The 26,501-nt window shown below is 40.8% G+C and overlaps 1 protein-coding gene across 2 annotated transcripts in view; it reads right to left on the reverse strand.

Annotated features, from left to right (window-relative positions):
- The window catches only part of ANTXR2 (ANTXR cell adhesion molecule 2), a 117,944-nt gene that overhangs the window by 67,524 nt on the left and 23,919 nt on the right, over window positions 1–26,501 (reverse strand). For both annotated transcript variants that reach the window (XM_064450767.1, XM_064450766.1), the window contains exons 8-10: window positions 19,079–19,139; window positions 17,885–17,980; window positions 13,323–13,392 (exon numbers count right to left, since the gene is read on the reverse strand). In XM_064450767.1, coding sequence (XP_064306837.1) covers window positions 13,323–13,392; window positions 17,885–17,980; window positions 19,079–19,139 — 227 coding nt within the window. The remainder of the gene's footprint in view (window positions 1–13,322; window positions 13,393–17,884; window positions 17,981–19,078; window positions 19,140–26,501) is intronic.

The following is a 26,501-nucleotide window of genomic DNA, read 5'->3' on the forward strand; positions in this document are numbered from 1 at the left end:
GCCCTGAGGGTAACAATCAATCAGAGGTTCTAATGATGGAGACTCGCTCATGCTGTGCGTAAGCACACGGGCCTCCTTGCAGTTAGGCCCAAGGAGTCAACCAGCTTCTCTTCATCGAGCTTGAAGAACACAGCTGCAGGAACAAGCTCCAGAGAAAGGCAAGTGCAGCCCTGCACACTGTTCCTCAAACATGCAACGGTGCTCAAATCTAGTATCTTTTTAAGGTTGTTAGCCAGGATGCTCATTCCTGTCTTCTGATCGCTTCTGACACAGCACCTGAGTAAAGTGCAAAGACATGCCAAGCCTGAGCTGGTAGGCATGGGTAATTAGCACGTTGTGTGGACAGTCACAAACTCTATTGCTTTTTATATAACCACAGGTCTAACATATCCTCTTCCAATGGTCCAGACTTTTAAAACTATTTCATTGTAATAGGAAAAACTGTTGGTTTATTTACAGTTCATAGCCCTTGCTCAACATGGTAGGTATTTTCCTGTATTTTGTCTGTGAAGTATCACTTTTTGGATGGGAATCAATCCTGGAAAACTTAGTGTGAAAAGGGCTTCTAAAGAAATGTTCTTATTTATGACCAACGTTAACCACAAGACTCTTGCAACCTTAAAGTGCATCAGTCATGGCCCGCTGGCCGTTCTAATAAATAATTTACCAAAAAATGCAGCTTGAGAAAACCCAACAACTGCAAATCTTTCCTTCCTTTATATTCCCTGCTGTTTTATTGTTACAGAAGAGGAACATGGCCCACTGTCGTATGCCACTACAGCGCCAGTCTGAAGAATTTCATACCCTGTGAAATACAGCCGACATTTCAATCCCGCAGTAACCTATTTGCAAAGTATTCATTTGCTCCTTACTTTATGAGTATCCAATAAAAGACTGCCATTTTATGACCCATTAAAAAGATGAAAAAATTAAATAAAATTGTGAAAGACATTTGCTGGAAGTAATAAATAATTTACCTCTGATTTTCACACATTGAAAATTAAACTGGCAACTGCTCAAAAAGTTATTAAAATTATGGTGACAAAGGTATTTTAGAATCAAGTGCCAGCATTAAAATAGCTAAAATGCTGTACACAGTGGGAAGGAAAAAAATAGATCTATGTATTTAAAGGGGTGCTTTCCCTTAAAAAACCTACCTCCCTGAATTAATATATAACTTTATTACACAGATATTATTGGTAAGCCAGTAGTAAGTGTGTGTGTGTGTGTGTATGTGTGTTCTAAATATACATACATGTGCATCTGTGTGTGTTCTTGCATACATATATATATATATCATACACGTATACAGCAATCACACACTGGAAGAAGGGTTTGGTGGAACTACCAATTTAAGTATAATTTCTTGCATGCCTATCGCTCTACCCCCATGTCAGTTGCCACACCCTACACCGCAGCCTGGCAGCACAAAGGCGTGCCACCAGGACCATGCTTTATTTTCATGGTCACCCGAAGGATGGAGAAGCTGGAACGCACTGTGACTGACTGTGGCACATTCAGGTTTTTAACACAGGAATATTTACTGCTGTTCACAGCTGGAGCAAATACAAGGTGTCATTCAGTGCAAGTACTTCGTGTTTTAGAGTTTGAAGGAAAAGCTTCATTGCCAAACAATACTGACCTCACCTTGGGAGGCAGACTGAAATTTTTAGTGGCAGGTGAGGCAGCCTCTGTCATGGCATCCCTCATTTTCTGCCAGGAGGTTGATAAGCAGGGGTAGTGGCATACACAGGGAGACAACTAATCCTCAACTATAGGGTAGGGGAGGCTGCTGTAGGACACCAGCGATAATTGGTGTTATCTCGGTGGGGTCACCTCCAATCTCACTGTATGGACACAGGAGTTTCATTTGACCAGCTTGAGTTTGAAATCATTGGCCATTATCTGCTGATGAAACAACTAATATTTACGTACACATTCTCACCAACCAAAGCACAGAGTATCCTTTCCCCTGTTCTCAGTTAACACTCCAGGACACAAAGGTGACTCTCTGCGTCTAGGGACACATCGCTGCAGCAGGAGGAGGCAATGCAAAGCCACAGAGGAAGGTATTTCAAGTCCATGCTTCTGGTTTTGTTGCTCTTCCTAGACCAAAAGTCCCAGTTGCAGAAGGATGCTGCAAGTTCCTTTGGAGCAAGGCTACAAACCCTGCCTGCCCATCATTCAGTGCAGTTCCACTGTGCCAAGTGTCAGCTATGCATGGGAGGCGTAGGAAAAAGTTAACCCGAGTCAATGGGAATTGCACTGGGGACAGTTAATAACCACGGTTATGCTAAATGGTCAGCGGTGTTTTCCTCCCACCAACCACACAGGCATAAAAAGCATAGTTAATTATTTTCTTGAGGCTAGCAAGACCTGCAGGCTACGCAAATCATTATGGGGTTTTGGTAAAGAATTGGTACAAACTCTTCGCGGCCACCCACCCCCTTTTGTGGTGTAGCTTAGCAGTGACATAAAGTCAAATTACAGTTCTCTTAGAATCCCCTCGTTACCACAGAACTATCTAGCTTTCTCAGCAGAATTGTCAATATTTGGGTTTGGCCCTCCATGGGAAATGCACAGAAGCTCAGAGATACTAAAGAAGTATTTTGCTGCTGGGACGTGCTAGTGAATTTGAAAGAACTGGAAGCCAGCAATGAATTAGCACGGGTCTCATGGAATCATGGGAACCTGCAGTAACAGGGTATGAAATGTCATTATTCTGTTAAATTAGTCTATTAATTCAGCTCAGGATACTATGTCCACTGCATAATATTAAGCACTTAGTTCTGCTCACGCACTCTTTCTTAATGCTCTGGGAACACTGTGTGCCCTATTGAGGAACGTGAAGGACTGCATTAGAAATTACTACTGATCTTAACATCAGATCCATATGTCTTAGGAGCCAGTTAGCCTATACAATTCATTGAGGATGTTTCCAGCTGTGAATAGTTCCCATTATAATCTAATTGTGTCAGACTAAATGTATTTCTAAAATATTTTCAGAAGTTAATATTTATAGAATACATTACGCCTAATCTAGCCATATTTCTGGATTTCCCCTACCTGAGGTTATTTCTCTAGCTATTTTGGGGGGCAGGGGCCATTGTGCCATATGAGTAACACATGATTGGTAATCGTACTCTTTTTTATTGGCACAAAATGCTAACATAGGAATAAAAAAGTTTATCTGCTGGTGCTGAAAATAAACGCTCGGTCTTGGAGACTTGGCAAAGGAAGGAATTAGTCCTGGTGGGAAAGGATCTGAGTCACATCAACTCTCCTTACCCAGTGCTACTGGAGAAGAACAGCTGTTTACACTGAAGCATAACGTTACTATCAAATCAATGGGCCTAATTAGCCATGAGTACATCTATGATGGAGGAGTAATCCAATCACCTGAGCACAGAGGCTCTGGAATGAGAACAACAGGTGAAAACAACGTGAGCACAAGGAAGTCACATGGCTGACAAGGCAGCAGGAACTCAAAAGGGGGCAAGCATACCTCACTTCCTGGTTTGTTTGTTTTTTTTTCCTTTGCCTTGGCAGTAGTTGTGTCTACAGTGTTGGGGAACTGCTCAGCTGCTGTGTGCTGGAAAGGCAAAAAACCTTCAGGAAGGCTGAACAACCAACAGAAGCCCAGCGTTTGTTCTTGTAGCTGGTACCTCCTTTTGCAAGAGCGGATGGCTTGTTCTCCTTCATCGTGCACTTCTTAAGGTACAACTGGTTACTGAGAGGGTAACTAGTCATGTGGGGTTGTTGTGTTTTTGTCTCTTTATGGTAATGACTAGTATTATCTGGAGTGTGAGTTTTCTTACTGAACAAGCTACCTGTAACTGGGAAATCCTATTGAATCCTAAATGTAATTGCTCCCCTTTTCCCTGGACAAGGTGTTCTTCAAACAATGTGTGGTCACAATGTAGTTTATAGACTGAGGAAAAGACTTTGAAAATGGATCCTTAAACCCAGAATTGAATGTTTAAACAAATTGCTTAGCTTCTATGTGGCTAAGTAATCATCACAGAAGTTGGCCCTTCCATTAACGAGCAATTCATTTTGTGGCCAAATTAATCTCTTGCTTTAACTATCACAAGGGTTGTGATAAGACTAGTTAACAGCACCCCAAAAAGAAGGTAAAAATGTAATTTCTTGGTTGGAAAGAGAACAGAAAATGCTCAGTGTATCCTGTAAAATACTTAATGCTTTCTTAAAGTAGTCTGAAAGATACACAAGTCAAATCTGCAGCTTGCATACAACCTCCCTTCTTTGGTGCTTCTTCTCTGCACTTGCAACATGTTTTCAAAAATTTTACCTTTCTCAGCCAAGGAGGAAAAAGTGAAAAAAAAATAATAATAATTCCAGCCATAGAAAAGCAATAGTTATATTCTCCTTCTGGTTTTCTGCTACTCACTTCCATGTCTCAAGAAAACTCCTTTGAGTTACACACAACTGTTCTCAGTACTCCTTAAGGCAGACAAAAGAACCCTCTCCTCAAAGTAATGAACTCAAAGAAGTTACGGACTGGCTTGAATTAACAGGTCATGTTGCATGTTCATCTACATGCTCTGAAAATCACATGGTTGAGTGTTTGCATGCAGCTTATGTGGGAGATAAACCTGGTGTGACTTGTGAAGAGCATCATTTAAATATATGTTTAGACTTATTTTGTAATAACACATTTGGAATTTCTTAGCTTATCTATTTTGTGTTTTCTTTCTATCTGCTAAAAGGAATGCAAAAAGACAAAGGCTAATTTTAACTTAAGATTGTTATTGAGCTACAAAATAACACAGCATTGAGAGGTCGCAATGTAGGATGAGCACAGCACTGATTTTCAGTTCGTAAATATGCGCGTTGTAGGCTGTGTGACCACTGGATGGAAATGGTGTGCATGAGAGGTATTACAGTGGCTGCGGTGGTCTGTTATGCCAACAGTGAGCTAATAAGATAGGAAAATTGGTGCTGGGTTAGGTCTAAATATTAGCTTACTGCCTGCTTGGTTTTTAATGCCTGCAGAGTGAGAAGGAAGTACAACTGTGTAATCTTAACAATAAGTTAATGACACTTTTCGTGGGGGAACGTAAATCTGCTTATCATTCACACCCAGCCCCCACTCGCACACATTTCTAAAGGCTTTCATATGCCTCCTTTGAGAGAACTAATGGTACTGTATCAGCTCTCTTTCTATTTAGATAGTTATTTCATATTTGCTTGAAGAATTGGGCCAATGTTTTTGAAAGCACATCTAACTATACCATATGCCTACTTAAATCATCCCTATCAAACAAGTTGTAGGATGATGCTCTGGTTCATTCTGTTCTGTTTTCCCTTCCTTCACAATGTGTTTATGTATATTTATCCAATTTGTTCTGTTCCTCTTGCCAAATTGCAGGTTTGAGATCTCAACTATGCAGGGGCAGCTGTGCTATTGTTGATGCCTTACAAAACAAAGGTCACAGACTGAGCCTGTATCACTAGAACTAATGACAGCTGTGTGTTAACCATTATGGTGTAGGCACAGAATGATCAGGGTTCATGGACCCTCAGAAGTGGGAATAAATCTTACCTTGCCCTTTGATAAGCAAGAACTCAAAGTCTCATTTTTAAGAAGTTATTTTTGTGCAAATTAGCCTCTTGCAAAATAGCCTGCTGTTTATTTAATTTATTGACATAATTCCTCCCACTGTCTGGAGGGGGAAAAAAAAAACAACTTTGAACAGCCCCACCAGAAAAAGCCAAAATCTGAAAAACAAAATGGCAGTTGATTTGCAAGGAATCACCTCTTCTGCATGTAACTTTTCTCACTTTAGAGACTGGTAAGAATTAACAGCTGTTCCAGACTAGGAAGCTATTGAACACATAAGGAAGTAGGCTGCCACAAAATGATGTTTCCATCAAGAAAGAGGTTGTTTACAAATCTAGCCCAGCAACTCAAAGTAATGAAACATCAGGGTGGGACTGTTCCAAATGCCCTTTGTTTGGTAAGAAAGATGAATCTGCAAGGCTTGTGAATTCAAAACTACTTGCCCTTTGGGTGGCCTCACATCTTAATGCTTTTTCTCTTGCTGATGTGTCAGACCAGAAGCCATGAGTCTGAAGTTATTTAAAAGGGTGTTTCTTAAAGTTACACGTAGCTTTTGAAATACCAGAGAAGAGGGAATGTAATAGCTGGAGCAGACTAACGAGATGAGGCACATGTCGATGGACACAGCTCTGAGACTATACAGCTGGCTTTGAGGCAGTCTGTCTAAGGCTACCTCACCAGTGTGCTCTTAATTATTTAAGAGAGCACTGGGGAAACTATCATCACATCTGTCACCCACATGCAGGCAGAACCTTCGCTCATTGCAGGACCAGATGTGTTTGTGCGAAACATGTACTACCTACCTACTTAATGGGTTAGAATTATTAGCCAGAAGTTAATTAGGCAAACAAACTAAACACCAGTTAGCCTAGAAAACATCACTCCTTTAACATGGCTTTTACTTCTCTAGAGCCATTATCAACCACAGGAAAAAAGTAAAGATCCCATAAAGGAGCTGCAGTAAAAAAGACTTATGAAATCTGATCACTGTGTACTAATGAGAACTGCAGGTAATTGCCTTAACTCTGTGCCTCTAAACACTGCAAGTATACTAGCACATGGGAGGAAGCAGGCAGGCTGGCTGAAGGACCTACAGGTGTTGCAGAAGAAAAGGGAATTAACAGTGGGAAAAGGTTATGTGGGTTTGTTTTTTTTTTTTTCCTTTGTATAGTCAAGTCAAACTTAAAGGATGGATTCACTGGTTCTGCTTAAGACTGTACATACCCCTGAAGATGCAAACACTTGCGTGGCATTTTGCCTGCATAATGAACCTTGAAACAGTGCTGGCCAATGTAATGTACTATTGTCCCCCGAGAGCTGAAATTCAGAGGTGCTTTATAAGTTCCCGGCTCCCAGGTCCATGTCACAAGAAGCAGTGGATGGAGTAAAGGCATAGTAGGCTCTGTCTTTGGACTAGTCAGGGCAGGGGGCTATAGTTAGGATCCTTTGTTAGAAGCCTGCCATGACAACGGTTTTGTAGAACACCTTTCAGCTGCCCTCAAATGCGAGCAGCTGTCTGGAAACCAAATGAGGCAATTGGCAGGATGGAGCCTAAAATCCATTCATCTTGGCAGTGTCTGTTTGCTTTCATGTGCCCATGCCCTTCCTCTTAAATCTGGTGCTGGTATTAATAAAAATGACACTTTGAAACCAGAAAGCAAGACTCCAAATAGCACTGCTCCACTGTCATGGAAACATCTTTCACTCAAAGCACCTAGATTAAATATGAAGCACGTGCTTCCTCTTTGTATTGAGACATTGTTTCTGAGGGAGGCAGAAGCTGAGGGCCAGAGTGCCAGCGACAGCTTGGGCATGAATTCCTGGGCTTTCAGCTAGTTCTAGATTTTACCCGCATAGCTGCCGTAAAGAATGTTCAAGGCCCCTGAAGTAGTGAGCAGGAACTTCTTGGTGTATCCTGTAAATGGCAATGAATACTTTTTAAAATAGCCTCCTACAGTACTGTTTTACTTAAAATTGTTTTTATGTTAATGTGTCAGAAACCAATAGGAACAAATGCACTGGAGTCACAAGTCTACTTCTCCAATTGCACGGAGCTGCAAGCTCTTCCAGAAGACAGAACCTTGGCTTCCCTTAAGCCCCTATTGAGAGATGTTCTCAAAGCCATGTTTAACTTGAAGCTTGTGGTTAATCCCTGTTTTTGTCAACACGCAGCCCTGCATGTGATCCACAGCAGAAAGCAGAGCAGCTAATTCTGCCCTAAATTTGTACTTCAGAGATCAAGATCATAATACCAAAACTTTGGCCAGAGAGACCAACTTCTTGACTGCATTCAGGCTATTGCAGCCCACAAAAAATGGTGTAAAAAAGATAAGGAGTATGTTTTAGCACTAGTGCAAACAAAAGTAGACAGAGGGCAGGTAATGCAAACTGTTGAATATAAACAGATAGCATTACTAAACGTTACAGGATTTATTTCCTCCTGTGGAAAAAAAATATTTTCTACAAGTGAAAGAGAACCCAAAAAAAGGTGTTATTTTCATACGTGGAGAGGTTGAGAAACTTCTTCACAGGCAGGCACATGGATGCAATAGGTGGTTAAGCTAGTTTCTCAAATAACTAACTTAAAGGCTGAAGGTGCTATGTAAATGAGATGGTTACTGCTTTCTTCCCGTAGCTTTTTACTCCAAAGGGCTAAGGGATAATATCTGAGCTGTAAAGACAGGATCAAAAGGAAACAGGCGATAAACCAGAAGCTAAGAAATATTAAAATCTAAAGACCTGAGAAGTGACAGTGCAGAAACTGCCCAATGCTGCTGATATTTCCGAACTCCCTCTGAGCTGCCATCCCATTCACAAATGAGGGCAAAACAAGCCAAGCAGCTGCTGTCAACAGGAAGAACAAAGAATCGAATGACACAGGCTCCTCCTGTGAGAGATGTGGTTAATAGCCAAATAAAAGCCTCTCTCGAGGTAGCATTCACAGCTCAGAAACATAGTAATGTGCTTAGTCCTGGAGATCATTTCCCACTACTCTTTCTTTTTTTTCCCAAGGATGAAAGTTCTTACTTTTACAGTTTTAAGATTCTGAGCTATTTAATCTAATTACATTCAGACTCTTGTAAGATGTGCTCAATAAGGTTAATTTTTCCCTCGCTAACTCCCTGTTGGAATATCTGGATAGGAAGTATGTTTCAAGTAGCCACCAAACTTGTGAACTTGTGCTGTTGCCAAGAGCTCTTACTACTAGAAATATATTAAAAAAAAAAAATTCTGAAGATTGCTAACAGATTATCTCATGCCTTGTTTGCTTTGTTTCAAGTGAACCACAAGCTGGAGACTAAATGTAAGTCAGCTCCTTTGAAATTGGAGGCAGCTAAGAATTTAGGAATACAAGCATAGTAGTTTTCCTTACTACCACACAAAAAGTAATTCCTATTTCATATTTGCTCTTTAAGTGCCACCAGCTGTTCAAGTTGGACAGGATGTAGGAAGGGATATACACAAGCTGAGGCCAATGTGATTTGAAGAGAGGGCAAATAAGGTCATTGAAGAGCTGTGCAGACTGTACCACATCTGCATGAGATAAGAACATAAATTCCAGGTAACTGTGAGCAAGGTTTCACTTGCACTCAGGTGTATGTTTGGATCTCTCCTTTTCAGTTTTGCTATTCCTTAAGCTTACAAGCCCAAGGAGAAAGTTACTGTCCGCTTCTGTCCTAGGGCAACCCCTCAGGTAGAGTCAAGTGCCATTCTCCGCAAAGATGTCGAAATGTCGCTCAACTGAGTGATGGAAACTGTGTGATACTTAAATGAAAGCAGTGATCCCAGTTAACCCAGTGTTTGCCCTGACAACCCTGCTGACATTTTGAAACACACAACCAACTTACTGTACACGTGCTCAGCTAGACTTAGTCCCTGTCTTTCAAATTATGAGAAGCTTATATATCTTATTGGACTGAGATGTAAATCCTCACTTCATTTTATAAACTAATCTTAGAGCAAACACTGTATGAATTCAAGTGCAGGATGCATAGAGATGGAAGCTGGCCAGCAACCCTGCAGCTGCATTTAAAAACAAAGTACTGTAGTCCTCTGAACTGTTTAAAGAACTATGACAACTTCTCAGCGTGTTGGTTCATTTTGAATAATTCACCGCCTATCCTAGACCTAACCTCTCTTGCTTTGCCTAGACAAGTAACTTCCCTAGATCAAATTGGATTTTTTCAGTAGGCACCAGCAAATCCAAGATCTCTTACTGTAATATTCCAATGAGAGACTAGAGCTCAAATGAAGTGAAGTAGTTAAGTAGCAGACACGTAAATATTCATTACAAATATTTCAGTAAAATATGGTGGTGTTGTGCTACTTTAAACTTTTATTATTGTCATCAACTCTTCAAATAAAAGAGAATTTGTAAATGTTCGGGAAGTAAGAGAAACGTATGTTGTTTTGATAGCCTTTCTGTTGAAGGCAGAGGGGATTTTACCACTGGCTTAGAGGAACAGAAGCCATCTGTTTGTGAAGTCAAGCCTACAGATATGTTTTCTGAATGCACGCTCAAAGAACTTGGAGCAAAATGAAGAGAAGAAAAGCAAAGGTAACACAAGAACACAGACTTATAAAAATACACCAGTTTTTCCTGTACTGCTCTTCGAAAGAGACAAAGGCTTTGTTTTCTTCCCAAAGGACCACGATGACAGAAATGTCTAAAGTAATAGAGAGGTCAAAGAAATCTCTGATTCATTTTGGGTCCTTTGACCTATGGCAGGACAGCAAATTCAAGCTTGAGCTAAACAGGAGAACTGACTTTCTCAAATATTGAGCAAGACCCTAGAAATATATGGCTTTTAAATGGTCAGTGCCATAGAATCTGAGACCTTTTTAGTAAACCAGCATAGCTGTAATGTTATGCTTGCCCTCACATAAATAGGTGATCTCTGAAAGTACATGAGTCAAAACAATTCTGGGTCTGTCTCCTGATCTTACTGCAGAGTGTGCATGGTACTTTCCCTGTCTGGATTATTTCAATATTTTCTACCATTTTTTATAATGCATAGGCAGCTTGTGTAGACATCCCAAGTAATTCTCAACTGTTAGCTAATCAGACATCTTTCAAAATGAGCTGGTTTTGCAAGCAGATTATGTGATTTTGCACTTCAGAAGTGGCACGACAAGAAGGTGTTTTAAATGGCACAAGCAGCAGAGTCATGTTGTCACATAACCTAAGGATACCACATCCATCTGTTACATGGTACTGTGAAAAAACAGGCTCTGAAAAGAATGCTTGGTTAAATATACAGCTGGCGTTTTGGAGGCTCCAAACTAAATGCAGCCAGCAGCTGGAAAGAGTAGAAATACACAATGGCGTAAGTCCAGGAGACCAGGGGTTTACCAACTCAACATCTTGGGTACTTTGGCATTTTACCTATTCCATGTGGATTTCTATTGTTCTGCATGTTCAAATTGCCAATTCATCAGTGAACATGAAGTGTCTCCAATTAGAAAAATATAACGAAACCTGTTAAGTGTGTCTCTACCATTTACCCAGAAACAAAGCTGCAGGTATAGTAGTCACAAAGCTATCGTCGTCTGCTTGTATTGCTCTTAACTCCATTAAAAGAGCACTAGGAAAAGAGCAGACCGGTTGTTGCTATATTAGCAACTAATATTAGCTTGACTACATGAGGAATTACTGGGAGTTATCCAGCAATAGTCTGAGCTGTGCCAATGGAAAGTCAAGAGTTCAATTATGTACATATCTTTCATAGCTGTTCGTCTTCTGCATAGCACACTGTTTATCTCTGGGCCAAAGCCGTAACTGCTTCAATATCAGGTTATGGAAGTATATTGCACATAGTAAATTCCAAAATATTTTGTTCCCGTGAACCTGTACAACTTCATGTGTGTTGTTCATGCGTTCTTTCCTACAAACACTGCTGAGAAGAAACGTGCTGTAATTAGGTGCTTGATCTGCAGTGCCATTACTATATGGTGAGTTGTCTATTTCAATAATGCTTCACAGGCCGAACAAGCTCTTCAAAGAATAAGAAAAGAATGCAGCATGGTCAAATAACTTCCTCTGTGCTTTAATCTAAACAAATATTCCATGCATTTCACATCCATTTGGCAAGAAAGGCTGTTTGCGTACTGTCAGATTAACAGCGTGTAGAAAAGCATTTACAGTATCAGGTCTTGGGTGCTTAATACTGGGGGCCTAATTTGCTGCCACTGTTCTGGTGTTGTAACTCTGCTGAAATACTTGGCATGGAGAGGAGGAGTTTGTAACCTGACTGATTTACATAGTTCTGATGACAAAAATAGTTCTCTTACAGCTGCACACGGTGCTGATTTGTTTCAGCTAAGACAGCAGTTTGGTACAGCTGTTTTGTTGTACAATTGGCTCACAATCACATGTAGCCCAGGTCAACTGAAAACAGTGAGACTGCACTCTTCAATATAAAGGCAAGTAGGTCTAACAAACTCCTGCTGAACATTGTGCATAGCTATGTAAAAGGCAACTTAGGTTTTCCTGATACTCAACAGCATTAAAAACTCATCCCTTTCCTCTGCTCTCCCATGTAAATCCACTCTGTGCTTGTTTTCCCTGCATTGCCATAAACAGCATTTATTCCCCACAGGGAAGCTTTGGCTGCTGCACAGAGGCTATGATGCAGCTCCTCTGCAGTTATTCACCCCACTCTCTTCCACTGAGGTTAATCACTGAAGATTTTTTTGTTCTGCTGCTTTCCAACTTTCCTTCTCCTAGTTGCCATTTAATGCACAAAACAGATGTGTACTTGGGGGTTTGCTATTGGTCTTACAGTACAACTGAAGTGGTTGATTGTTGCTTAACTCAGAAAAGTAACTACTGAAAATCATCTACACAGTATGCTTAGTTCTTCAACTGATAAGAACTGCCACAGAAAAATGACAAGGCAAAGCTGTAACCAACTATTGTACTTCCTACTGGATTAATATTAACCTCATCCCAAATAACTCTCAGAGAAGAACTTGCGAAATGGGGAGGAAATCAACAGCCTGAAAGCCTTTGCCCTCCTGCAGGGCCAAGACCTGACATGAAATTTTCTGACTTCTGATTAGCTTAGAATTTCACAAATCTGAACAACGAAGTTGAAGTGATCTGAAAAGCCTAGGGCATGTCTGAATGTGAGAGGAGGAGGGAAGGATTAGTACTCAAAGGGCCAGAAGTAATGTGCAGCCATGGCCAGTGACACTTAGAATAAGGCTAGAACTGCAGTTCAGCCACAGTGCTGTTACGAGACTGCTGCAGTTGTTAAATTAGTGCCTCATTTTATCATTACATGTTGAGCAGTGGTACGCATCTTGACACATAATTTTAATAATAGCTTGTAAGTGTCAGTGATAATGTAATCTCTTTAACAATGAGCCTAAAGATTATCCAGAAGAGAGCATATTATGCCCTGTTAAAACAGCTAATCTGCATAAAACTTATGACAAGCCAGACCTTTTCAGTGTTTAATAAACTGGCTGAATATTCATTTTTAAGGCACTGTCCAAATTGGTTTGGTCACAGATGACTATTTAAAGCCCATTCCACAGCTGGCAAATACACCAGGGAAGTAACACAAAAATGGGGGGGGGGGGGGGGGAAACTTGTACAACAACAAACCACCCCCCATAAAAACAGAAGACTGCCTCTAGCCATAATACCTCATGATTAACATCAGCAGTAATATCAGCAATCATGGGTTCAATTCTCCCAAAACATAGGATGACATCTGTTTCAAGTACTTACTGGCCGCTTCTGTATAGGATTGGTGCAGGGCAGAGCAAAAAATCAGATTCCACCTTTTTTGGTTTTTCATCTGAAAAAAGAGATCATGTGAGTTTAATATAGTGTGCTGTTTAAATGAGAGGCTGATGTGTGACCATGCTAGGAAGTCCCTTCCCTTCTCTCAGTATGCTGGTCACTGCTTTTGTGATGTCTGGAACTTACAAGCAAGGCAGGCCCAAGTTAGGGAATAAAGCTGCTGCTTTTTAGAGCTACACCTTGAACACACAAACCCAGAATTGGCATTAAATGCAAGTGTGAGCCGGCATTATATTGCTTATTTGATTTTAATCAAGTCAGCTCATGCTCTTCCAGAGAGATAATTTCCTAGCATTGACACCATTTTTGCAAGGAGAGAGAACATTATTAGGGGTTTCCTAATACTTGGAAGATGAAGGTTTGTTTCTAGTTAGCTCCCACCCTGTGCATTGCATTTAAGGACTACTGTAGCACTTGTGATTGGAGTGTCAGTTTCTCCAGTGCTTCTCATGCATTTGAGTCTGTAGCTGTTTGCAAATCTCTTAAACATAGAAAGCATCTATGTATACAGCACCGTGTCCAGCAAGAGCACTCCTTTTCTGCATCTGTGAAGAGAGGGGGAGCTCTTTTACATCATGCGTTTGGTAAACTGGGAAAAATTCTGCTCCGCTGTGCAGAACCATCCTCTCAAACTTTGCCACGGTAGGGCTGTTAATTTCTGTACTGGAGCTGCTGCTGCAGGCATGGGCTATTTCCTGATTTAGGGGGAGATCAGATAAATGATCTGCCAGATAAACTTGGAGATGACTGTCCTGCATTTAGGGAACAGGCAGACACACAACTAGTTCAGGGGCAGCTGAAGGAGGAGCTGTTAGCATAAATGAGCTTTTCTGATGTGCTATAATCTGCACTGACTGCTTGGCCTAGATTTGGGGCTAGTTGTGAGGCGGGGAAGAGGGATTAGCACATTGCCATATGTTTTTGTCTTAATGGTATGTTTCATAGATTATTTTTCTATCCCACAGCTACATTTGGCAGGTTTCCTTTCTAGCATTTGGTAATGGTTCTTTATAAATGCAAAAAGAGAAACATGCCAAATACATCTTTTAAAACCAGAAGAACTGACAAAATAACGGTTTGCTCTGAGGCTGGTACCAGAGCGGAGCCCAGGCTCAGTAAGTGGAACTCTAACACTGAAGTACATCCTCATGCAAGTACCCTCTGTTATGCCTTCAAATGGTGAGGGTTCCGCTGAGACACTGCCAGTTTTTCATAAAGAAAGCAATGAAACAGGAACAACTCTCATTTGCTTGGGGCCATCTCCTCCTACCTGCTACTGCTCAAAGCACCCTTCCTACTTTTTTGTCTGTCTTAGCTCCGCTGTTGTCTTTTAGGTTTCCTCTGAGACAAAAGCATGTGGAGGCCAGCACAGAGCTGTAGAGAATGAGCTTGCATATCACGTGAAGGATTACACCGAATTTCCCTATTTCCTTCTGATACTACTCCCTAAATGTTTGCTGTTGCCCATGGCTGAAGATGAGAATCTGGGTGGGTTGTAGCAGGCCTCTGGCAAGACCCCATACAGCAGATTGTGTTTTTACACTGCAACATATAATAAATACATCACTATGTCATTCCCTTTCGTTCATGTGCTTTAGCGCACCCTTTTGCAAAGCCAAGAAAAAAAAAGGCAGCCCAGAGATGTAGTTGGAAATTCTCACATCAGATGCTAGCAAGTATTTGGGGGCTTCATCCTGTCCAAGTATAGTTATTTCTACCATGGCAAAGCAGACATAGACATGCTGTACAGCTATAAAAGACTGAAGAGTCAAGGAATTGGAGAAACCAGAGTCAGAAAGGATTTCAAAAGGTCATTTAAAGAAGCCAGCAGGCTTCAGACATTCTTCAGTGATGCTCATCTAAGCTGACTTTCTAGGTAACCTATTCCAGGCCTTGAGAAATGTTTACAGTGAGAACCATTCTCCTAATACCTCGCCTAGAACTGCTGTGGAATTTGAAGCCTGTTCCCTCTTGTTCTCTTCTAAGTGGACTGGGAGAGCCCAAATGATAATTTTCAGCCCTGCAGCAGCCCATACTTAATAATTACGTTGGCCATTCTTCCTTTGCTGTAGGTGTTACAAACCAAACTGTTCTGTCCTTCCTTACAGCTTGCGTCCTGGACTACTGCCCAGCCTTGTCAGCCTCCTCTGGACACTATCCGCAGAGGATTTGTCCCCCACTTGTAGCACGGAGCACATCAAAATCCAAGTTCCTAGGGGCTATCCTTGGCAGCACAGCACAGCCCTGAATTCACACAGGACCGCAACCTACCAATCATTAGGTACTGTAAGCCTATTGGGTGTATGCTGCTAGCATTGCTACTAAATAATGCCAAAACTTGTAGTATGATAGTAGCACCTGATGGCAGGACAGAGGAGGTTTACATTTGTGATACTGATGGAAAATAGCTAACTCTCTCCGTATTTTCATATCCTGTAGTTCCCCATCTCCTTAACGCACTCTGTCAGAAGATCTTGAACGGTACAAATGCCAGTACGAACACAGCCATACTGACGCAAACCTCAAAACACTCATGTAAAGAAGGCAAGTGCTACTGCTGTAATTTCTCAGGTGGCCAGACTGGGGTGTGGAGAAGTGACTGTTCATGGCAAACAACGAGCCAGGAGCAAAGTAAGAATAGAACTGAGGAGTCCCAATAACTTGCAAACCAGCCACTTAGATTGGAATTTAAGTTCTAATTATCTTCAGGTCATGTAATTAATGTGTCCACTATTTGCACTAGATAGTGTGAAATTAATTTTATTCACCTGGAACGAAACTAGTGTGTTTTTGCACATCTCCAAGACAGGTACACCATGATAATAAATATGCAACTGCACCAGTAATTTTGCCACATAGCAAGTTCTAGCTCTGTGAAGCTAATTTATGCAATGATTTTAAGTAAGCAAGCTATAGTTTAACATAGGAAACAAAGGTTACAATTTTTAACTGAAACTCAAGGGAAATTTATACAGACAGAATTTATTTACACGAGTTGCCTTTATCCACAACTCCTGTGCTATTCTGTGATTCCTCCAAATTATTTTATATCTAAACAGGCAGGAGAGATGGGCAGCCCATTCTAGTATATATGACATCAAGAGTAAGGAAGAAAATGCATTGGAAACACACATTGAATTGGGTAGGAATTTAAGACGGGCTAATGTTAAAATCAGACACTAGGGAAAAAAATGAGTTGGGTTTTTCTCTACAGGCCCGGTTTTGGTCTTCTTCCAGTCTGCTTTGCTTCTAAGAGATACTGTTAGAGCAAGAAGTTGGATGTACTTGCCATCCACTTTGGTTTCTGGATATAAAAAATGGCAGAGATTTCTATTGATGCCATTTTTTCCACCATCGTCTGCCTTGTGCCAATTCAGGGAAGAGAGTAGCACAAGGAGACTAATGCAGATTCTGGCATGACTCTTCACCTGCCCTGCTGCAAGTTAATGCACTGAGCAAGAGAAGACCAAGTCCTGAGTATTTTGCTGAAGATAGAATTCTCCATGAGCATACTTAATCAGAAAGCAAAAAGAACCTAGTCTGCGTTACCTCTCAATTACTTCTAGAGCTTTTCTAACTTCTGCAGCATTTCACTCAAAAGAATTTCCCCCGTGACACGTCTACTTTGACAAAGGAATAACTAAGTTTTGTAACATTGGGCCAAGGGTGTGTAGTAGTAATAAAAAAACCCACCCATCTGCACCCCCAAAAAATAAAACCCAACCCCACAGATCAAGCTGTAAAAGATCACTCTGAAACAGAATTGCCTTCTGCAGGTCAGGAAACTGGAGTCCAGCTAGGGATCTGGTTGCAATGAGACCTGCTCCTGGAGTAGAGTGCTGCTTGGGGCACTGAGCTGATGAACCCTGTCGAAACAGAGGGACAAGATAGGACCAACTGTTCCGACTTGGCCTTACTCTGTGTTGTTGCAGGAGCTTCAGGAAGAGGACTAACTCCATGTCATGAAGGGGCACCCGCGCCCTACCAAGCCCCTGAAACAAACACCACAACGGCAATATATCTGGTACGCTAGGCAGAACGGGCAGAGGTGCTCCAAGATAACAAGGTAAGTGCACCTTGGAAAACAGCGCCTTTTGGAATAATGATGAGAGCCTATGTGTTGGCCTGGGTCTTGAAGGGGCACTTGGTTAGAACACTCTGTGGTCATGTCTTTTTTTTTCCCTCTCATCGGTGAACATCTGCTTACTTGAACATCAGGAGCCAGACAGTTATCACCATGTTAATTCACACAGCCAGCTGGGCTGCCAAACACCAGTCACACTTCACAGCTAATGGCAATTGGTAGCAAATTGAAACCACTGACAGAGATCTGAAATAACTTGTGTCCTCTTACTAATCCTCAGAGCCTTCTTGTTTTCCTCCTCTTTGATGTTTTTCTCTTTTCATTTTAAATCAGGTAACAAAAAGCAAAATGTATCACTTACTGGGAAATATAAAGGCATATCACATCAAACTTTAATACTTACGGATTGTAGTTCCATTCACTTGATAGGTACAAGTAACACCATCGCTTTTCCCACCAAGGGTTAAGCCGCTTCCTCTAAGAACAACTTGAAACTCCTCTGGAGAGATAAATGAAACCCACAATCACCAATCTTTAGTGCATTGCAATAAGTTAGACAAGGAGAATTTCAATATAGCCTGCAATAAATGAAGGCCAACATAATAATGCTTCAAACTTAGGTCTCCTTTTTAATTGACCTCTGGTACTGCGCTCTTCAGTTAGGTCACTCTAGGAAAAATAAAGATTTGTTTGCAGATTTTTCACTGAGGCAGCCCTACTAAAGTGGAGGTTGATTCTGACTACCAACAGGATCTAGGGCTCAGGTGCACTGTAAGAAAGCTTCTCAGTGAATACTCTGAAAAATGAGAAATCTGGGAAGTTGTCTTATTATGAGACCCAAACCTGGATCAGGCCCAATTAAAGTGACAGATGAAGAAAACATTTCTCCTTAGTACTACTTCTCTGGAAGTTGCTTAAGGGCCATGCTATTTGTGAGTTTTGTGTAGGAGGAGCGAAAACAGTTTGTTTACCAAGACGGCTGATTTCATTGAGACAATCCATGCTTTTATAAAAACATCAAAATAAGGAGATCTTGCAACTACCTTATTTTGATTGGTCTCCAACTATGTGCGGGTTGTGAAACCCAGGAAGAAGACAAGCCCTTAAAATTCTGTCTTACACTTAAATGCATGACCACTTGCTGCACAAAAATGCAGTCAAATGCTTTACTGCTCATGCTCCACAGTTTTGGGGCAAGGCACTAGAAATATTGTCATGAATTTATATGAATGTATGTTATCAGGATTCCCAGAACTTAACTCCATGACAATAGGTAAAACACTAAGTGAGTGTCACAGAATAAGTATCGTTGCTCTCAATATGAGGGCAAGTGCAGAGCATGACTAATGGGAGAGAGGCAGATAAGTGGGTCTCAAGCTTTTACATGCATTACCCAAATTATTAAAGTAGGCCTTGGAAGGTAGCTCCTCTGAGGAGGAGCAGTCAACAGAGAACAATCTGATTTCTTAAACTCCTTGAGAAATTTTTTAGATAGAGATGTTTTATTCTAGAGACCTGTGGGATTTTCCTTTGGGTAGAACAGGGAAACCACAGTCCTATAACAATTGAGTACTGTTTTTAAATTATAAAAACCTACCTCCCACACAAACACTGGATGGCTCCAAATATAAAATCTCCGTGCATGATTGCTTCAAAACCTATTGCAAAGGAGAAAACTAGTCAGAAATAGGTTTGAGTGCTATTTCAGTGAGAAATAGTATATTAAAACAAAAGCTTGTCCTTAAAAGATAGGCATGCACAGCTACAGGTTTGATTTGCAGAAGTCTGACTTTGTAGGACATCGCCTTGCCTTGTGAAACTTCTGCATATCTGCACAATCAAGTCGCCAAAGCGTTTGTAAGACTTGGATTAGTTTGTTAAATCTGGGACAGTCTTCAAAACATAATGATGTCTGATTTTGGTCTTCAAATTTCTGTCCAGATCCCTAACCTAATATTCCATGAACCCCGACCCTAATGTTAAAGCCAAAAATGAGTCACAAAGAGCCTGATCCAAAACCTAATCCAGTCAAAAGCAGTTTTCCAACCGTCTGTGGGTCAAGCCAAGTGCATGTTATTCCAAGTGCTGGCATCCTGCCAGCGAGAGCAAGTAAAGCAGAGCAAGAATGCAGAGTTTTCTTGCTTGCACTGCCTTCTGTCGATGGGGTTTTTTCACTCCTGTACCAGTCAGCCTCCTTTGATTCCCTAACCAGTCAGGGAATATTATTCCAAAAGGCTGGGACAAAACAATACTCCTATAGGTGACTTAGAAATATAAGGGATGGAACATAGGAGAGGAACTAGAACCTTAGAAGGATTTACACTTACAAAGGTCTCAGACACTGCCTGTAGTTTCAACCAAGGCACATCTTAGCATTTACAAACACATCAGGTGATCCGTTACCATGGGCACTTCAACAGAGGCATAAATAGCACCCAGGTGTTCATTACTGTGGACCCCTTCATCTTCTGTTTGAAAAGGGTGGATGTCAGAAGGAATGGGCCAAGCCTGTCTGACTACAGCTGCTGCTGGAATCTATCTCTGAGATCATACTCTCCGCCCACTACTAGGATCTCAGTTGCACAGCAGGGCCCCATCTCTTACTTGTTATCACTGTCCAGGAAAGATATGTGATACTTATTACTGAAATTTTAATCCTACTCTCTAAGCAGGTAACTCAGGAGGAGTGAGTCTCTAGAAGCTTGTAGGGTTAAACACACACACACTAACAATCCACAATTTAACTTCCTTCTACCTCCACATGATAATGTGTGATATTTTTTTTTCCCAATGTTTCTTAATTTTCTTATCACTCAGAAAACTCTCACAATGTCTTTACAGAGCTTTCTGTGTAGTAAGTGATATATTTTTAGCAGGCTTTCTTATATAATACTGCATGGACTCAATTTCAGGTCCTTGTAATGAGGTGCATACCAGAAAGTGTTGGTATTGTCCCTTCTTTCTTTCCGTTTGCCAAAAGTGCTGGTTCCTGAGCTGGCCTGTCAGTAAACGTAATTCTGTCTTACTCTTAACTCCTTTTTCCTTCCTTTAAATAAGCTGCTTTTTTTTTTTTTTTTTTTTTTTTTTTTTGCTGTCTACCCTATTTGCTAGTGATTTTGGTGGCTACATATGCAGGCCCAGTAGAAACAAAACCATATTTGTCATTGTTATGACAAAAAGCATGCCAAGCGTCAAGAAAAAGAATAGCCTGCCTCATTTAACACTTTCCATATCACCTGTCTCCCCACAAAGTGTTGTACACAAATTATCTTTTTAGTGCTTCAAAACCCATTTATAAACATCAAGTAGCTTTTTAAAAAAGAGACCTTGCAGTAGTATATATTTGGATGAGACACAGCAATAGAGATCTTTGGAAAGAATGTAGTTTGAAGTTCAGTGCAAGTCGACCAGTTTATATTAGCTGAGGATCTCATCTCATTTCCAAAAAAGGAATTAGCCCTTTGATTTCTGTTTCAGTGTAGAGAGAGGAAGTGTTACCCGGGGCTGGGGGCTGTGTATCTTGTGCAAAATGAAATACGGAAAGAATTAAGCGCTTTATTCCTTCACTGTAAAAGCATGTTCTGTTTTTTCCTCTGAAGAGACTGAGTCAGATGAAGAGTCCAATTTAAGTTAATCAGACTACAGACTTGCTTTAATATGAAGTACAGATCTAGCACTTGGCAGTATCAAAGCCCACTGAACTCATTAATTTTTGAGAGCAGTACTGTATAGATAAACTTTCCAACTCCTGTCCTGTCCCCATTTGCCCACTGTTTGATGAAGTAGAGCCACATTATGAATTTGGGGGCAGGGAAATGGTTAGACAATGATGGACACAATCTGTCTTTTCTTGGAAAGCAGTATTACACTTGGAAAGTGTAGTATGTAATTACATTGTACCTGATAGTGATTTTTCTAACAGTGTATTTCCAAATGCAGTATAAAACAGGAGAACAACCTATTTGGACAAAATTAACTCCCTTTGGATTTAACAACAAAATTGAGGAGGGAGGCCCAACCACAACAGAGATAAATAATGACCTAGACTGAATGATAACAATTGATTAACAAAAGCAAAATGCAGTATGGGTTTCAGGATATGCTCATTTTGTGCATGGCAGCATGGAAATCATGTCTATACGCATGTAGATACGCTGCTCTTGACATAAAGCAGGAAAACATTGGGTTTATTACTGTTCCTAGAAAGAAATAGTGGCTTTGACACTACTTTTTAATCATTTCCATTATTGCTCCTGTCCACTTGGAGAAAGCTTTACTGTTTGGAGATCCTCAGTTTCTTTGTAAGGGTGGTAGCCTACGACTGTCCTTTTCACCCATGCAAAACTTATATTTGGAAAAATAAAACCATGTGAAAATACTAAAATTTTTTTTCTAGGTCTAACCACTATTTTTCCATCCTTCAAAAAGCTTCTTGATAGTCCATACTTCCAAAAAAAAAAAAAATAGTATTAATCTGCCTTGTCCCTGAAAGGTCCCACCCTTCAACAACAATCAAAGTAAGCTTAAGAAGCAGAAGTAAAAGTAAAATTGTGAGGAATTGACTGGAATCAGGTGGAACCAACCTAAAAGCATATAGATAGCTCTTTCCCGAACATTTTATGTTCCAGGTTTTTCTCAATGCTCCCTCTAAGCAATATTGAAACAATATGCAGAACAGAATTTTCCATCAGTTAAGTGAAAAACAGAGCATTCTTGCAAAGGGTCAAATCCCATTAACTGTACCAAGCACAGTTAGAATGCTTTGGCATTTCACAAGGACATGGTAACTAGCATTTAGTTGTCACAATGGGAAACCTGAAAATACTTTTTAAGACAGCAATCACCACTTGTTCTTTCACATGTGGGAGAGTGGAACATATTTTCACATATTAAAAGGATGTATAGAAACTTGTGGCCTGCCTTTACTCTTTTCTTGCTCTGGCTCACACTCGTCTCTATCAGGTTTAATCTTTTTTCTTCACTCTTTCCATGCAAGCTGTTCCTTCCAAGCTAGCACAGTGCACTCCAGTAAAAAGCTCATCTCTTCTCTTTAGGAGGAATGATGTGAAGGCATTTTACCTTATGATCCATGTTCATTATTTCTCCTGCCTTCCTATCTCTAGATCAGAGCACTTCCTGTTTCACCCTTTCCAGTACCCCTGTGGACTGATGTTTCAGCAACATCTGATGAGGGATTTTCCAAGGTATGTGCAAATTATCAAAGTTCCCCTTTTCAAGATGTTGGTGGTTTACCACACAGCTGAAAGGAGTAAGCACAGGGCTCGTGCACAGTGTGTGGGAGCTGCCCTGCACAGCTGACATCTAGTATCCTTGCTGCTTCTTGTGTAGCCCAAGATGAGGGATCTGAGCTGCCTCACCAGTAACAGCTTTTAATAGAGCTGCCTCAGGCATGTGTAAGAGAAGCACATATAACAATGGCAACATCCAAACCAAAGCGTGCATGTGATTTTACCTCCCTTCTCCCCCACTCCTTTTAAAAATTTAAAACTAACTTTCAGCTATCCTGCTGTGGAAACCTGGGCTGCAAAGTCAGCAAGATCAAAATGAACTGTATAAAAACGTGTGCTGTGCTCTCTCTCTCCCAGTTCAGGAAAATCAAAGAGAATAAGCTGGCTTTGCAAATTCATTATTTAGAAACCTACTGCCCACAAGAAAAGTTGAAATCATCACTATATAAGGCCATCCTTGGATGGGATAGCTAAACACTCTGCTGACACAAAATAAATTCAATTAAGACTACAACTTGCCTTAGTTGAACAGCATGCAGGGAGACATTCAGAGAGTTCATGTCATCCATTTCATTTCCAGAGCCCCACACCAAATACAGGGAGCTCTACTGCTGGCCTTGCAAAGGCTTTCCTTGTAGTCATCTCCCTGAATGCCAGCTGTCCCAATGAGAAACGTTTCCCCACAAACCAAAGTCCAAACCAGAGTTGAAACCTTAATGGCCTGTTGTCTTACAGCTTGAGAAATGGAGAACTGTGGAGGAACTACACAGTGCTCCCTCAGGTTTGAGACAGAACTGTGCTATGGGAAACTGGTTACAGCTGGAAACATGCAAAGGCTAATCAAAGTGGAGAGGATCACATGCAAATCACAGCTGTGAGCTTGCCATTTTAACACTAGTTAGGAAGTCTGTGCAAAAAGCATCTGCTGGAAAAAGAGTAGGCAGCAGAGTTTTGCTCTTCAAGGTAGTCAGCCCCTTGTACTTGAAGAAAATGAGACTTAAAATTCAAGCCCCAAACACCTTCTTGTTCAACAATAAGAAAACAACAGACTGCTGAGGAAACCCTATTCTGTAGCTCCTCCATATACAGAATTTGTTACATCACTGCCATATTGCAGCAGCAGCAGCCGAGCATCTAAGATTAAAAAAAATGTTGTTATGCTGTTTTCTATGAGCAGTTATTACAACAGCTACCTCAATAACAAGCAGCACAAACACAGCTTATGCTCAGCGCTGAAAACACCACCCGGCACAGCTTCTGAGGGTTGGCTGAAGGCAGAGGAACCTCTGAGGCTTTTAGTGAAATCACATCTTATGGCTATTAAGTGAGGTATACTGTATGGTTTCCATAGTGTTTCTCAGTAATGCAAGTTAATAATTTCAGAATACTTCCGAGAGCAGAAGTTATCAGAATAAAGGCATCCGAGATATCCCATGGGCACTCAAAAGCAAATTCACCCATGATGTAAACTCACTGACATATGCTGGGATTCTATTTGGCCAAATAATTTTTCCTTTTCTGAAAGGTTCACTGGTAAATCAGCCACTGGACTGCCCAGTTCTGCCTGTGAGCCAGCTATCGCAATCCTGATCTGCATGCATAAATTGAAGCGTAAGAATGTTCTGTTCAATACAGTGGGATGAGATCCTGGCTTACAGTTAAAGATGTCCCTTGTTGGACCAAGGCTTTGATGTCCCATGCATAAAATTAGATTCAGCTTCCTTCCACAACAGTACTGTAGAATCTGGCATACACACAGCTCTTGCAGGCTCTGTCCTTTAGAGGAGTCTACTGTTACCGTCAAACACTTTCTATCAGCTCACTAACAACAGCAAAGCATGCAGCAATCAGAACTGGAACTGTTTAGCTCCTGAACCAGCTAACTGGCTTTCATATTTTCTGTTTAAGTCCTATGTTGTCCAATTGCCACCTATCACCATCTTTCGAGCTACTTCAGAGCCTTACAAGCCACAGACAGTTTTGTGTTCAATGTAAGTTTAATCTTCCTTGGGCACAAGTAAGTACACAACCACATTTTTCTTAAAACAGTTGTGAAGAGTCCATCTATTTTATCAGCTTTTCTGTTTGTGACTACTTCTCATCTAGCAAATTTTCTTCTGAAAAAACTGATTGTTAATCAGTACTTAAAAATCCATATCAATCCTTATCAGTGGTGTGGATTTCTGTGCGCTTCCCACTAGACTGCTCCCAAAGGCTTGACTAAACTTCATAGCCTGCTTCCTAAAAAAATGGTTTAGCTTTTTTGTCATTAATAAAACATTTAATTCAATTAGAGATGTTTTACAGAAACATTGTCAGTTTCTGACCTGTAGGTGTCTGAATTAAAAAACAGAATCATGTTTTGTTAGATTTAAGCTGCAGAAACAATACACCTACGCAAATAATTACATTAGCATAGAAAAGGCAGATGTCCCTGAAATATATTGCAAAAAGGCAGCCAAATAAAAAGATGACATAAGGCTCACTAGTGCTTACAGTCTTTGCAAACTCCACCTCTTCTTATAAATTTTCTCTTGTCATAGATCTTGCCCCTGCTTTATGCAAACATTTCTTCCCATAATAAAAGTGCCTTCTGCATCTTCCAGTACCTCTTTAACTTGTCATGGACAGGGCCCGGCTGTGCTTAGACTTGCTTTTCACCCTTGCTGCTGCCTCTTAAAAAGTTCTCAGAATTTAAACAGTAAAGCAGTATGGCTTGCACAGCTTTGCAAGTATTTTGATTACCATACACTCAGAACATACCGTGGAAGAGAGCTACACCATGCAGTACAGTGTTACGTACAGGCTAAAACAATAATTTTCCCTTCAAGCACTTTAATGAAGTTCACCTTCCAAGAAATTGTGAGAACAGTGCAGTAGTAACGAGCCATGAGCAACCCAACCGCACATTGACAATTAACAAAATACGCTAAATGTCAATTTATTTTACAGCACTGTTCAGTTTTGCTTAGCAGCTTAGCAGTTTGAACTGCAGTTGTATGCAGTTCAAAAGTTTCTGGCAGCAATCAGCACCATAAATCATAACTCGTGTGGCATCTGTTCCTCCCCAGAACTGTGTGCTGAGTTCAGGATTTGGGGCAGGTCATCAGCACAGCTGGATTTTTTACCATAAAAATTTTTAAGTCTGTGGTTGTGAAACCAGAAAATGATATATGGATGTTTAAGGTGTTTGCTTAGTATAACCATGAACTGCTGAAGGAAGAGAGCTCTTTGACACATTTTGATCAGACTTGGCACGCTAGTAATTTTGAATAACTAAGGATTTCGAGAGTCACTGGTGGCCTTTTCTCCCTACGGTTCAATTTCAAACGTGCTCCTCTCTTTACATCATTGCTCATTACAAGTTGATCCCGAATCAGGCTGGCTCGACTCTTCACGGGGCAAGGCAATATAGCTCCTTGAACAAAAGTGTAATACTGTAACAAAACAAATGCATCTAACTTGCTAATTCCAGAACCAAGCCTTAAAGAGGAGAAAAACGTTCACCGTTAAAAAATAATCTTATCTGCTACACTCAGGTATGGCAAGGCATGTGCAAAACATGATGACAGTGCAATATAATCACTTGCACAGTCCGCGTGTAAAAATATATTTACAGCAGTATTAGCTCCTGCTCATTGCACTCTGAGCTTGCGCCTGGAGTGCTGCTTATAGACACGCCGCCAGCCAGTCGTGTGTACGCTCACTGCAAAATGTGTGCTGCACAATTCAGGAAGATGGCAAAACAGCACTAAAAAAACCCCTTAAACG

Source organism: Phalacrocorax carbo, chromosome 4, assembly GCF_963921805.1.
Source record: "Phalacrocorax carbo chromosome 4, bPhaCar2.1, whole genome shotgun sequence".
NCBI classification, from domain to species: domain Eukaryota; kingdom Metazoa; phylum Chordata; class Aves; order Suliformes; family Phalacrocoracidae; genus Phalacrocorax; species Phalacrocorax carbo.